We start from the raw sequence: 15,463 nt of genomic DNA on the forward strand, positions 1-15,463 counted from the left end.
AGGAGGGGAAATATTTAGATACATGCAGGTTTGAGACTTTGCCAGAAAGGAGATACAGAGCTACCTAGTAGAGCCGGCTTCCACATGGCTGGAGGCGGTATTGACGACAGGGGGACTGGAGAAGAGGGTAGTATCGGCGGTTTACGGGCTATTTTGAAGGAGGCGAAGGCGCCCACTGGAAGGGATCAAGGCAAAGTGGGAGGAAGAGTTGGAAGAAGGTATGATTATTGCATGGGTATCATTACTGATTATTGTTTATTGTTGGGTGTAAATTTGGGAGAAAATGTGAAAAAGGAGAAGAATAAAAAAGATTTTAAAAAACAGAAGAGCTGAGACTTAAAAAACTGAGAAGAAAAATTAAAATGGTACTGATGAGGTGTTTCACAAGAAAATAAAGAATGCATGCATCTGTGGAGAGAGAAATAGAGCCTGTCAATGATCTGACAAAGCTGATGAAAACGCTGACTGACCTGAGTAATTCCAACATTTTCTGTTTTTGTTACAGATTTGCTGCATTGCTTTCATTTTCGCTTTTGAAATAAACTATAGGCCAGGATACGACGTGTTTCCCGCCACCCACTAGGGAATGGGGGGGGGGGGGGGATGCTTTCGGGCGGATCATTTAATGACCACAATACCCCGCTGGGTGGGAGGCGCAGTACAATCCTGGCCCTTTTATTGTAACGGACCACCTGGCCCAACAAACCTTCTCTAGCATTTTTATGAATTCTGCCGTATCCGTTTCATGAACTGAGTGAAAGTCCTACAAAAGTCCTCCATTGATTCTTGAAGATACTTCATGAAAACTCCACAGTATCTTTCAATGTTTACATGTCCTCCAATAAATCATATCAGATACAATTTATAGATGATATTATCAGGATCCCAACACTCAGGAGCTAACTTTGTTTCATAGAATATATGATCATCTTTTTCCTTGGTTAGTTCTATAATGTTCAATCATTCTTACCCGGATCTTTAGCCCGTTTTTAGGTATTCATGCTTCCAAAAATGTCAGATTAATGGTGGAATGATAACCTTGTTAGCTGAATTGTGACTTCAGCACAAGATTTGAATGTCTTGTTTAGTTTAATAAGAGTTGGATTAATGAGACATGACTGTAACATAACTCTTTAACAGCAAAGGCCTAATTATCCCACTTGCAGCTCCCTGACTAATTAAAGCATTGCTAGCTCGAGAATTTCTCCAGTGACCTAAATATTAATGTTACAACATAAAATTCACAGAGCAGCTGATGTTTTCCCTCCCTGACTGCAAAATTGCTGATCTTGCTTGTGTTTTAATTTCTTTGAATGAAATGCTCTCAAAGGTTCTCACTTAACGAATACTTTGCATGCATATATATATATATACATTGGCCCTGATATGCTTGAATGGAATGCTGCATTACCTTATGAATGATAAATGCATGAAAGAAAACAAATATTTGCCTTCATAGAACATAGAACATAGAACAGTACAGCACAGAACAGGCCCTTCGGCCCTCAATGTTGTGCCGAGCCATGATCACCCTACTCAAACCCACGTATCCACCCTATACCCGTAACCCAACAACCCCCCCTTAACCTTACTTTTTGTAGGACACTACGGGCAATTTAGCATGGCCAATCCACCTAACCCGCACATCTTTGGACTGTGGGAGGAAACCGGAGCACCCGGAGGAAACCCACGCACACAGGGGGTGCAGGACGTGCAGACTCCACACAGACAGTGACCCAGCCGGGAATCGAACCTGGGACCCTGGAGCTGTGAAGCATTTATGCTAACCACCATGCTACCCTGCTGCCCCAATTGAGCTTTTGTAAACACCAGTCATCTCAAAACATTTTACAGCCAAGGAAGTACTTTTTTGAAGGCTAGTCACTATTGTAATGTGGGAAACACAGCCGCCAATTTGAGCACCACAAATTCCCACAAGCAGCAATGTGACAATGACCAGATAATCTGATTTGGTGGTGTTGATTGACAGATAAATACTGTCCAGGACACCAGGGGACACTCCCTTGCCCAGAATGGAAATAGTTCCATGGCATCTTTTACATTCACCCAAATGGGCAAATGGTTCTTCAGTTTAATGTCTCATCCAAAAGATTACTGTGCTCAAGCCCTGGAATGGCACTCGCAGCTGGAACCTTGTATCTTTGAGGTAACAGCACTCCCAACTGAGCCATGGCTGACACCAGCTGACCCGGATGTAGCTTGGGGCTTTAGCACCGATTTCACTGGTACAAGGCAACAGACTGGTCAGAAACGCGTAATACATCTCAACATAAATGATCTGTGATTTTCTTACATTTGGTTGGTTCATTTGGTAATTGTTGATCAGGTTGGCATAGCGTCCATTTTCATTCATTAGTAACGCATGTTTTCCTTTTTCTTTAACTTTGCCGTCTTCCAATAAAAGAATTTCATTACAATGTTCTAAGTACTGGAGATAAATTTAAAAATAAATGAACATGGGGTATATCTGTACAAACCTGTCAATCGCGATACTTTTGCATAGCATTATTTGCTTCTAATTAGAAAAGTCTAATATTACTGTCACTGGGGTAAGTCACCAGAGAAACTGCTTCATGTATTCTGACAAGCAGCATGAACCTTTCAGAAATCAATGCTAAAATAGAATTCAATGTTAGTGCAATGAATGTTGAAGTATATCACATATACTTAAATAGTTCCTTTCATTAAAATTTCACCTTACTGAATTTTACATCCCTGGATAAACACACCTTTCTACTGAGAAAATTGGGAGTTTTGAATGCAGGTATATTTAGCCAGAAGTCAATGTTTAAATTTCAGCGGTGTGGGGTGGTTTCAATGGGAAATCCCATTGATAAGATGCTGGATTCTCTCTTCCCGCCTCCAGCGAACGGCGCACTGCCAGGAAGCACGCGGCTGGGGGACCGGAGAATCCCGGTTTCTTTGGTTTTCCCATGATCCCTCCCATTGTCTCATTTTCAAATTACTCCTGTCTCTTAAACCTCTCCTGTTCTCCACAAGCACAGATTATTCCACGTATTTGTGTTTTTTTTTCCCGCCTCTCGTTCTATTTGCTCTGAAATTGTGCTCAAGTGTAATATCTGCCAGTTCTACCTCATGCCCATACTCAGGGGTTCCCGGCCTGATCTGTGTTTTAAGTGCTTTCTGTTTTTGTATTTTGCTTTATCTTTGGTGATGATGCCACATTTCTGGTGTTTGCTCGGGAAATGTGACCCGAGTTATCCCAACTTTTACATGTTTAAGGGAGCACTTCATGTTAAATCCTCATCTCAAAATGTCTTGCTCTCTAACCCCATGACAATGTCCAGTTTTCAGTACATTACCTGCAGCTGGTGAGTGACTAGAATCACTGTTTTCCCACGGAGTGTTTTTTTGACACACTGCTCAAAGATGTGTCTCCCAACATGAGCATCCACAGCTGATAAGGGATCATCCAACAGGTAAATATCTTGGTCTGAATACACAGCTCGAGCAATGCTAATTCGTTGCTTCTGCCCACCTGACAGGTTGAGCCCTCTTTCTCCTATCTTTGATTTAATTAACAAAACCATTAACATTTTCATTTACCATGCAATATCTAATTAAATGTCTCTGAGATCAATCTTCTCATTCTTAATTAAAGTTTCTTACTTCAGTTAAATCTCCAAAGGGGAATATAGCCAGGTCCTGTTGTAGACAGCAGGCTTCTAACACTTTCTTATACCTGCAGGTTTATAAAGAAGTTCAACATGTTCTATAGCTGAATCATTCTTAATTTTTCCTATATAAACAATTACAGAGTTAGCCGAATCATATCGTACAACACATTCCCCAGTCACACAGTGCAACACCATGTCAATGACGACTGGTGACAACGTTACCCTTCAGATGTACTTTGGCACAAGGAATTCCCGGAGCATGTTTGATGGGATCAAAATGGCAACAGATTCATCAGCAAAAACTGTTCCATTGAAAACAAAGGCAGGGAGGTCATCACCGACAGCAATAAATAGTTGGAAAAATGGCTAGAACATTCACTTGAGGGGGGCAATTCTCCGATATAGAGGCCAAGTGTTTGCGCTGTCGTGAACGCCATCGCGTTTCATTATGGTGCGAGCAGGGACTGGGCACAACCTATTCTGGCCCCCACAGGGGGCCAGCCTGGCGCTGGAGTGGTTCACGCCACACCAGCGCTGTGCTGGCTTCCTGTGAGGGCCAGAATAGGTCGTGCCCGGCCGTTCACGCCGCTCCAGCCTCCTTACGTAGCGCCGAATGGGCGCCTTGCCAACCCACGCATGCGCAGTTGGGCCGTGCCAACCTGCGCATGTGCGGGGGACTTCTTCCGCGCGCCAGTCCCGATCCAATATGGGGTCGGTGTTCAGGGGCTGGCCGCGCCAGGAAGTAGGCCCGGGGGTGGGGGAGAGGCCGGCCTGCCGATCAGTGGGCCCCATCGGAGACCCCCCTTCCCGGTGAAGGAGCCCCCCCACCCCCCACCACAGGCCGTGCCCTGAGCATTCCCGCAGTGTTCCCGCCGGCAGCGACCAGGGGTGAACGGCACCAGCGGGACTCGCGGGACACTTCGTGTCAGAGTGGCCACTCGGCTCACCTGGGCCAAGAATCGGCGGCCCTCAGCGGCGCGCCAGACGCACCGGCGCAAATAGCGCCGATTCTCTGCACGTCGGAGAATCACGCGCCGGCATCGGGGCATCGTGGCACGGTTGCTCCGATTCTCCAGCCCGCCGCAGGGCTCGGAGTATCACCCCCTAGGTGTATTCTAGGGAGAATATGGTCATGGAGGAAGCTCTAGGATAACAGAAGGCCTGCCGGTTACAACAGAGCTGAATATCAAACGCACAATGGGGATTAGCAAAGTAATTGACTTGCTTCCCTTGGGCAAAGCTCTAAGTGCTGATGCTATACTGCCTGAACTTAACAAACATAGAATTCAGCACTCCTCTAACATCTGCATGAACATCTCTGTATCTGCTGGAGGAAGGGCGCAATGCCCCAGGATGCGTACGATGTGAAATTTGTGACTCTGTTGTAAGGGTCCTTATTGTTTATTCCCTGTTTATTTCTTTATTTCTCATTTCTTTTTTTTGTGGTTCCATTTATGAGCCATGGTGATTCATGGACATGTGTCTTTAAGGCAGCCAATATCTTTAATTCAAGCAGAAGGAAACAGTGGCCTGTCTCTTTAATTCAGACAAAATTGTATGCTGATTTAGACTGCCGATTGCAGACTTGCTGGCATCCGTGATGACTCACTTTGATTTGGCAGATGGCCAGTGAATTGGCACAAAAGGCTGTGCCATTTGATTTCAGTTTTGATTCCGGCAGCCTGCTGGAGGGATCTAACTAACTCTCTCTAAAAAGATCCAGCTGACTCTCTCTCCAGCAAATCAGGGTGCTACTCTCTTGAGATTTCAGAGACCTGGGGCGGGATTTTCCAACCCCCCCACCGGGTCGTAGAATTGCGGGTCAGTGTGAATCCCGCCCCCGCTGTCCTCCGAATTCTCCGACCCCCCAAAATTGCCCCGCCGTGAATCATGCCGCCCACCTCAGAGAATAGCGGGACCGGCGTGACGCTATGGGCCCCGGGGCTGCCCGAATTCCCCCGGCCGACGGGTCACGTCGGCGTGAATTAAATCACCTATTTAACGGCATCAACCAGTTCTGATGGTTGACGCCGGCCAGCACAGAGGTAGGTCACGGTGTGGGGTGGCCGCAGGAGAAGTGACGGCATGGCCGCAGTCAGTGGGGAGGGGGAGTGTGTGGGTTGAGGGGGGGTGTATGCGTGGAGGGGTGTGTGTGTGTATGGAGGGGTGTGTGTGTGTGGAGGGGGGGTGTGTTTGGAGGGGGTGTGTGTGTGTGGAGGGGGGTGTGTGTGGGGGTGTGTGTGTGTGGAGGGGTGTGTGTGTGGGGGTGTGTGTATGTGTGTGGAGGGTGTGTGTGTGTGGAGGGGTGTGTGTGTGTGGAGGTGAGTGGTGGAGGGGGGTGTGTGTGGAGGGGGGGTGTGTGTGGAGGGGGGGTGTGTGTGGAGGGGGGGTGTGTGTGGAGGGGGGGTGTGTGTGGAGGGGGGGTGTGTGTGGAGGGGGGGTGTGTGTGTGGAGGGGGGGTGTGTGTGTGGAGGGGGGGTGTGTGTGTGGAGGGGGGGTGTGTGTGGAGGTGGGGTGTGTGTGGAGGGGGGGTTGTGTGTGGAGGGGGGGTGTGTGTGGAGGGGGGGTGTGTGTGGAGGGGGGTGTGTGTGGAGGGGGGTGTGTGTGGAGGTGGGGTGTGTGTCTGTGGAGTGGATGTGTGTGGGGAGGGGGGTGGAGAGGTGGAGAGGAGGGGGCGCGTGTCAGGGAGGGGGGTGGTCGAGTGCCGGGGAGGAGAGGGCACATGCCGGGGAGGGGGGTGGGCCAGTGTCGGGGAGGAGAGGGCGAGTGTCGGAGAGGGGGGGGGGGGGGGAGGGGGGTTGTGGAGGTTGTCCGCCTGGCCAGGTGCCAGCTTCCAACAGTTGGGACCATGCAGCCCATGGAACCTGGCTGCGGAGGGTGGGTATGGGCAATGATGACATGTCGTCTGTCTCACCCCCACCCCCTGCAGGCTGTTATATTTGGTGATCACCCAGCGATGTTGGCCCTCATGGCAGGAGCCGCACTTCTATGTGTTGCCCTGGGGGAGCAGGGGAAGGAGTGTGCCAGGGAGGCGGCGGGAGGAGCGTTCCAGGGAGGCGGCGGAGGCTGCCGCAGAGGAGCATGCCGCAGAGGGGCAGGTGGCATCTGCCCAGGCTGGAGGGCCACCCACCCGACAGGACGAGGAGGAGGATCCAGAGGTGGAGGAGGAGGTGGTGGTGGTGCCACGGAGACGCCCGATGAGGCCCCGTGTGTACCGGCCCCGCTCAACGTACCAGGACCTCATAGACTGGGCATGCAGGAGGAGAGGCCGGATGAGCCAGGAAACCGTCTCCCATATCTGCCACTTATTGGCACACCTGTCACCGCGTAGCACTGGGGGAGGACACCCTCTCCCCGTGTCCGTCAAGGTTACGGTGGCCCTGAACTTTTATGCCACGGGGTCATTCCAGGCGCCAAGTGGGGATTGTCCGGCATCTCACAGGCATCGGTGCATCGGTGCATCCAGCAGTGACAGACGCCCTATATGTTATTGCGGACTGCTACATCCAGTTCCCTGTGGACCAGGCCAGCCACGTTGCCCGGGCAGCGGGCTTTGCTACAGCGGCCAGCATTCCCATGGTCCAGGGGGCGATCGATGGGATGCATGTCACCGTGCGGCCACCTGCGGATAACCGGAGCCATGTTCACGAAAAGGAAGGGGATCTATTCCATGAACATTCAGGTGGTCTGCGACCATCGCATGATGATCCTGCAATGTGCTGCAGGCAGAGGAGGGGGAAGTGGAGGAGCAGAAAGATGAGGCGAGTCCTCCCCAGATGAGGAGATGGGGTCAATGATCAGGGCAGATGGGCTGGACATGGACGGGAGGCTTCCCACCGTTACCGGCTGGGGCAGCGGGCACGGGACAGGCTGACAGCCGCTAGGGTGGGCGTGGGAATCGCCGAGCATGGGCACAGACTGCACACCACGGCACCAGCCGACCACCCTCATCCCCCACCCACCCACCACCGACCACCCTCACCTCCCCACCCACCCACCACCAACCACCCTCACCCCCCCCCCCACCCGCCCACCACCAAGCACCCCCACCCCACCCGCATGCACACCACCCCTCCATTGCACATCCAGCTGCGGCACAACGGGCTGGGCTCACACGGTCGCTGGTGGAGGCATGTCTATTGCTGGTCTTGGAGAATGATGACGCTCTGCGATGAGCTCCTGGCTCTACATCATTGGACAGTACCACCCTCCACCTGGACGATCCCTGACCCTGCAGCGCACGGTCCCGTCTTCTGCTCACGGCTTCCTGTGAGATGGCAGCTATGTCCTGGGCCACAGACGCTGCCCGCACGGAAAGCCCCAGGCCTTGCATACTGCTCCCCATGTCTGACACCGTCACTCCCATTGCCTCCACCGTGGACACCACCCTTGCAATTTCGGCCTGGGTGGCATGCATGACCGGCAACACTCCCAGCTCCTGGATGAGGGTGGACTCCTCCACCTGCGTCTGCAGCCGCCCCAAGCCGGCCCTGGGTCGTCCCTGGGTCCGTGACTGCATTGGGTCTTAGGTGGGTGTGGCAACTCCAGGAACGCGGGACCCGTCTGGGCGGCAGATGGTTGCTCGCGCCAGGATGCCCTCTGACCTCCCAGCCCCTCGGCTGCTCCTACCTCCACCTGCTGTACCGGTACGGCTGTGTTGTGCGCACCAGTGAGTGTGACAAAAGCCTCATTGCTAAAGTTCACAACCAAGGTGAGTGTCTCTGCGATGGTGGAGGGTGTTGGAGATAGAAGTGGCATTGTGACGTGCTCCTCGTCCGACCCAAAGTCCACGGTCCCCTGGGTGGTGGTTCCTGTCCACCCGTCCCCTGTGTGTCAGCGTCGTATGTGTCAGTGCCGTGTGTGTCAGTGTCCTGGGTAAGGGTGTCCTGTGTAGGGGTGTCCTGGGTAGGGGTGTCCTGGGTCGGGGTGTCCTGGGTCGGGGTGTCCTGGGTAGGGGTGTCTTGGACAGTGGTGTCCTATGTAGGGGTGTCCTGCGTAGTGGTGTCCTGGGTAGGGGTGTCTTGGGTAGTGGTGTCCTGGGTCGGGGTGTCTTGGGAAGTGGTGTCCTATGTAGGGGTGTCCTGCGTAGTGGTGTCCTGGGTAGGGGTGTCTTGGGTAGTGGTGTCCTGGGTCGGGGTGACTTGGGTCGGGGTATCTTGGGCAGTGGTGTCCTGGGTAGGGGTGTCCTGGGTCGGGGTGTCCTGGGTCGGGGTGTCCTGGGTCGGGGTGTCTTGGGCAGTGGTGTCCTGGTAGGGGTGTCCTGGGTAGGGGTGTCTTGGGCAGTGGTGTCCTATGTAGGGGTGTCCTGCGTAGTGGTGTCCTGGGTAGGGGTGTCTTCGGTAGTGGTGTCCTGGGTCGGGGTGTCTTGGGGAGTGGTGTCCTATGTAGGGGTGTCCTGCGTAGTGGTGTCCTGGGTAGGGGTGTCTTGGGTAGTGGTGTCCTGGGTCGGGGTGTCTTGGGCAGTGGTGTCCTGGGTAGGGGCGTCCTGGGTAGGGATTTCCTGGCTCGGCTGCGACGGGGGCCTGTGGGTGCCCCCCTCGTCACTGGGTGTTGCCCGCCTGTATCGCCGCGCTCGCACGAGACGGGGGGGGCGTCGCCTCCCTGGTGCTCGGGTCTGTCCCTTCTCGTAGCCGCCCTGGATCATCCTGGGGGCGTGGTATGCCTGATGTGCCGGGTTGCTCCCTGTCTCGTGGGCGCCCTGGATTGCCCTGTGGGCGGTCGGCATCCGCGAGGACGGGTGCCTCAACGTTTGGTCCTGCAATACACAATACAGGGGGGCCTCACGGTAGCATGGTGGTTAGCATCAATGCTTCACAGCTCCAGGGTCCCAGGTTCGATTCCCGGCTGGGTCACTGTCTGTGTGGAGTCTGCACGTCCTCCCTGTGAGTGCGTGGGTTTCCTCCGGGTGCTCCGGTTTCCTCCCACAGTCCAAAGATGTGCAGGTTAGGTGGATTGGCCATGCTAAATTGCCCGTAGTGTAAGGTTAATGGGGGGATTGTTGGGATACGGGTTACGTGGGTTTAAGTAGGGTGATCATTGCTCGGCACAACATCGAGGGCTGAAGGGCCTGTTCTGTGCTGTACTGTTCTATGTTCTACAGCATACATGGTTAGACACGCAGGCGGTGATCGGGGGAAATGGGGGAGGGGGGATATGGGGATATGGGGAAATGGGGATATAGGGGATGTGGGGGAAGGAGGATATGGGGGAAGGGGAATCTGGGGGGATATGGGGGAATATGGGGGATCTGGGGGATCTGGGGGAGGGGGATATGGGGAAGGGGGATATGGAGGAAGGGGGTTATGGGGGAAAGGGGGATATGGGTATCTTCTGGAGGAAGGGGGATATGGGGGAAGGGGGATATTGGGGAAGGGGAATATGGGGGATATGGAGGAAGGGGGATATGGGGAAAGGGGGATATGGGGAAAGGGGGATATGGGGAAAGGGGGATATGGGGGAAGGGGGTTATGGGGGAAAGGGGTTATGGGGGAAAGGGGGATATGGGTATCTTCTGGAGGAAGGGGGATATGGGGGAAGGGGATATTGGGGAAGGGGAATATGGGGGATATGGGGGAAGGGGGATATGGAGGAAGGGGGATATGGGGAAAGGGGGATATGGGGAAAGGGGGATATGGGGGAAGGGGGTTATGGGGGAAAGGGGTTATGGGGGAAAGGGGGATATGGGTATCTTCTGGAGGAAGGGGGATATGGGGGAAGGGGGATATTGGGGAAGGGGAATATGGGGGATATGGGGGAAGGGGGATATGGAGGAAGGGGGATATGGTGGAAAGGGGGATATGGGGAAAGGGGGATATGGGGAAGGGGGATATGGGGAAAGGGGGATATGGGGGAAGGGGGATATGAGGGAAGGGGGGATATGGGGAAAGGGATATGGGGGTAGAGCGATATGGGGGAAGGGGGGCAGGTGATGGGGCGTCTCATTTGGTGGTGTGCCCCCGACCTCTGCATCCGCAATCTCCCAGTCCTCGGGTCCGTATGCGAGTTCCAGGGCCCTCTCCTCATGAATGGTTAGTGGTCTCTCATCAGCTTCTCCTGTAGGGGACGGGGGGACGGGGACGGGGGTGGTGGCAGTGATGAAGGTCAACAGTGTTAGGCAGAGATATACATGCAGGCCAGCAGTTGTGTGTATACTGCCGCTGCAGGCTGCATGGGTGGGTGCAGTCATGTCAGTTGCACCTAGGGCTATGCCGCACATCGGGGGGGGGGGGGGGGGGGTGTACTTACCCTGGCTGCCCTGACAAGGTCATTGACCTTGTGGCACTTGGCGCCTGTCCTTGGTGTTACAGCCACAGCGCTGACGGCCTCTGCCAACTCCCTCCACAGGTGCCGGTTGAGGCGTGGGGCGACCCTGCGGCTGTGTCCGGGGTACAGGGCCTCCCTCCTCTGCTCCACTGCGTCCAGGAGTGCCTTGATGTCCCGCTCCTGGAACCTTGGTGCTGTGCGGCGGGCGGCCATCTTGACACCTCTCCCGGTGGGGTGGGGGGGGGGGGCGTCTTTTGTGCTGTGACGCCGCGCGCCGTCAATCACACGGCGCATCCGTGACGGGTGACGCCGTCGCGAATGGCATCACGCCGCTGCTAGCCGATTCCGGGCCAGAGAAATTGCGCCATTTCGGGGGGCCCAATGCCGGAGTAATCCACGCCATTTTTGGTACCGGGTTCCGTCTATTGTGTTGATTTTCGGAGAATCCCGCCCCTGAACTCAAACTATGAGCTGGAAGCAAGTTTTGATGTGAAATAAAGTGTCTCTGCACAAAGAAATAGGCCTGAATGCCACCCTTGATCTGAAGGCCCAGTTTGATAAGAAATAAAGTGTTTCTCCAGACAATCTGCTGCCTGTGACTACTGTATTTTCTAACTTGTAGGGACCCTGACTGACCCTGAAGACTTCGAGAATTTTTGTAAGAATTATTGTGTTGTGACTCCGGGACGAGTAGGGCTGGAATTGACCACACACTTACCCAGGGTGTCATAACATTGTACAAGAAAAAAGGTCAACCACAGCAGTTTCAACAAATATCGAGGCATCCCCTGCTAAGCATTATGGGGAAAATATTTGGTCGTGTTTCCCTTGTCAGACTGCCGAACATAAATATCTCAAATATTGAATTCTAACAGTGCAGAAGGAGGCCATTCAGCCCATCGAATCTATACTGACCCTTTGTAAGAGCACCACCTCGGCCCACTCCCCCGCACTACCCTCAGAACCTCACCTAACCTTCACGTCTTTGGACTGTGGAATGAAACTGGAGCACCCGGAGGAAACCCACGCGGGGAGAAAGTACAAACTCCATACAGACAGTCACCCGATGCTGGAATCAAACCCCGGTCCCTGGCACTGTGTAGCAGCAGTGCTAACCACTGTGCCACCCAGTGTGGTTTCAGAACTGAAAAATCCACAATAGTCATGATCATTTCAATCCGGGAGCTGAAAGAGAAATGCAGTGAACAAAGAAGACCATTATATAGCCTTTGTTTATCTGACCAAAGCATTCGACCCTGTGAGCAGAGGCAATCTATCTAAGCTGCTGGTGAAAATTGGCTTTCCACAGAAGCTGCTCAATGTGATCTTTTTCTCTGACAACATGATGTGTAAGGTCAGCCATGACGGGGTAACATTGGAACCCTTTGAGTTCTGCAGTGGGGTCAGACAGCTGTGTTCTGTCTCCAACACTCTAGCATGTTCTGCTCTTCGATATCGTCATGTCCTTTACAGAGGGTGCCTTCTTACATACAAGAACTGATGCCTTGCCTTGCTCGACTGAAATTCAAAACATAAGTGTGGCAACTCGTCATCAGAGAGTTGCTCTGCACTGACGAGGCATCCCATACCCAGGAGCACCTTCTGCAGAAAACAGACTGCCTCATGCCTATAAAGAGTTTGATTTCACTATCAGCATCAGGAAGACAAACGTCATGGTCCGAGACTTTGTCACATTGCATTTACCCAACACTGAAAATGTGACAATGGAGATTTCTGATAGCTTCACATATGTGGGGCACAATTCTCCGATACCGCGCGGCATCGGGAAGGCCTTTGTGAACTCGGCCGAGTTTCACGACGACGCAAAACGGGCCCGTTCCCGATCGTTTCTGGCCCCGGAAATGGGCTAGGAGCGGAGCCGCGGGAAACATGTGGGGGATGACGACTAACGCCCCGAATGACGCCGCTCCGCATCGTAAAAGGGCGTGAGCGACGACAACAAGTGAGGGGGTGAAAATGACGGAGCCACGGAGGGCCACCCCGAGGTTCGGTGAGACTGACCTCGAGACCCTGCTCGATGAGGTGGAGCAATGGAGGGGCATCATCTGCCCTAGAAGAGGGCATCGTCACCCTGCCAGCGTTGTGCGACGGGCCTGGCGTGAGGTGGGCACGGCAGTCAGTGCTGTGGGGCAGACCCCTTGGTCTGGGGAGCAGTGCCGCAAGAAGCTCCACAACCTCACCAGGGCTGCCAGGGTAAGTGTCACGAGGGTGCCCCCGGGTCACAACAATCCCCCCCCCCCCCATGTCCCTCATCACCTGTCCCCTCACACTCTGCCCATTGGACCCCCCATCCTCTGTCCCCTCACACTCTGCCCACTGGACCATCCAACGCCTGGCCGAGCGTGTCTAAATAACCCTGTATTATTCTGTTCCCTAGGGCGTGCTGACAAGCGTCCAGGGCCGTTTGCTGCCACACACAGCCGAACATCCGCCACCACCACCGCACCCAGGGCCGCACGCCAGAGGGTGGCAGGAGGTCAGCCAGGAGTGCCATCCTCCAAATCGGGGACTCAAGAGCAGGACGCACACATGACGGCGACACAGTCAACAGACTCACATGAGGGAGAACCAGACATGGGCCGCGTGCGCCCTGCGGCTGGATATGACTGGGACGAGGACACTGCTGATTTTATGACTGAGATACCCTCAATTACGACACAGGAGAGAAGATTGGTAATTCAAAGGCTTTAATCATCAGAGAACTGAACAGCAGCCGAGAAGTGTGCTCACCACGTGCTGCCGAGTGAGCCTCATCTTATATACCATTTCCCGGAGCCAGAGGTGGAGTCCCCCAGGGTTCCAAGCCCGGTCTTAAAGGGCCAATGTATTAAAGGTAAGGTACAGTTACAGCAGCTACTGATACCATTCATCACAATGACAGACGAGGACCTAGAGCTTGCGGCACTGCTGTCTCCCACACCATCCACCATCCCAGAGACACTCACCTCGGTTGGGCAATTAAGTGATGAGGCTCCTGGGTCACGGTCTGGTGTGCACCACACAGCTGAGCCGGTACAGCAGGTGGAGGTCGGAGCAGCCGAGGGGCTGGACGGTCGGAGGGCAGCCCAGGTCCAGCATTCAGCTGGCTCCCAGACTTTCCCGGTTTCCTGGATTTACTCGACCCACCCAGACAGCCGATGCATTTTGAAACCCAGGGACACAATGACGGGATGAGGGCTGTCATCCAGCAGCTGCAGACGCAGTTAGAGGAGTCAAACCACGTCCAGGAGCAGGGAGTAGTGCCGCTCATGGCAGCCACCCAGGCCGACACTGCACGGGTGGCGTCCGTGGTCGAGGCAATGGGTGAAACTGTTTTGGCCATGGGTCAGGTTCTGCAAGGCATTGGGCTTAATGTGCACGCATCATCCATGGCCCTGGAGAGGGTTGCCCTCTCACAGGCAGCAATGCGCCAGAGCCAACATGATATTGCCAGCGCGCCAGGGGCCTTGGCCGAGTCTCAGCCGGTCATGGCCCAGTCCCAGGAGTCAGTCGTGGAGAGCATTGACCACCTGACGCACGTGCTGGATGGCGTCGCACACTCACAGGTTGAGGTCGCACAGTCCCTGGCGGGAATGTCTTACTCCCTGGACTCCGTCTCAGCAAACCTTCGGACCCTGGTCGATACGGTTGTAGGCCTCCAGGACTGGCAGCGCCAGGTGTCGGTGGGGCGACGGGGCACCTCCCCGCTCGCACCTCCGTCCCACAGTGAGGCCCGGGGGCCACCGGGCTCCCCAAGGGAGGAGAAGGTTCTGGGGCCTGTCCCATTAACTCCATCACGGGACGTCCCTGAACGCTTGGCCTCCCCCGTCACATCTCTGATGCATCGGGTGGGCAGCAGGCAGAGCAGGGTGGCACCACGTCATCCGAATCGCCCGCGGAGCAGCCTGGCCCATCAAGGCCGGGTCGCCCCAGGAAACGAGTGCCGAGGGGGAGACATGTCGCAGGGCGTGATTCTCAGCAGTCCGCCTCCACTCCTGCTGTACCATCTGGGGATTCACTTAGACGTAGTGGTAGGGCCTGGAAGGCAACGAAGAGGAACACATAGTAAGTTGGCACGGGTGAAGGGCACAGTTTAGTTGTAGGGGCTAGGGCATCTGTACATAATATTCACCATTAAACTCACTGTTGCACCTAACTTGTAAGACTGTGGGGCGGAATTCACCGCTCCCCACGTGACGTGGGAGAATCGTGGGAGGGCCTCCCGACATTTTTTACGCCCCCCTGGCACCCCCAGCGATTCTCCCCCCCGCTTGGAAAAATCGCCGCTCGCCGTTTTTCACGGCGAACGGCGATTCTCCGAGCCCGATGGGCCGAGCGGCCGGCCCTTCACACCCGTTTGGGGCATCTAGGGGCCCGATTTGGACGGGAGCACCGCGACTGTGCTCGGGAGGGGACAGGCCTGCGATCGGTGCCCATCGATCGTCGGGCCAGCGTCCAAAACAGACGCACTCTTTCCCCTCCGCCGCCCGGCAAGATCAAGCCGCCACGTCTTGCCGGGCGGCGGTGGAGAAAGACGGCAC

General features: G+C 54.7%; 1 protein-coding gene across 1 annotated transcript in view; it reads right to left on the reverse strand.

Annotated features, from left to right (window-relative positions):
* LOC119971294 (multidrug resistance-associated protein 9-like) overlaps nt 1–15,463 on the reverse strand; it is a 331,741-nt gene that overhangs the window by 231,772 nt on the left and 84,506 nt on the right. Inside the window, exons 12-13 of the mRNA XM_038806659.1 lie at nt 9,743–9,753; nt 639–672 (exon numbers count right to left, since the gene is read on the reverse strand). Of these exons, the coding sequence (XP_038662587.1) occupies nt 639–672; nt 9,743–9,753 (45 nt within the window). The remainder of the gene's footprint in view (nt 1–638; nt 673–9,742; nt 9,754–15,463) is intronic.

This window comes from Scyliorhinus canicula, chromosome 9 (genome assembly GCF_902713615.1).
Source record: "Scyliorhinus canicula chromosome 9, sScyCan1.1, whole genome shotgun sequence".
Taxonomy (NCBI): Eukaryota; Metazoa; Chordata; class Chondrichthyes; order Carcharhiniformes; family Scyliorhinidae; genus Scyliorhinus; species Scyliorhinus canicula.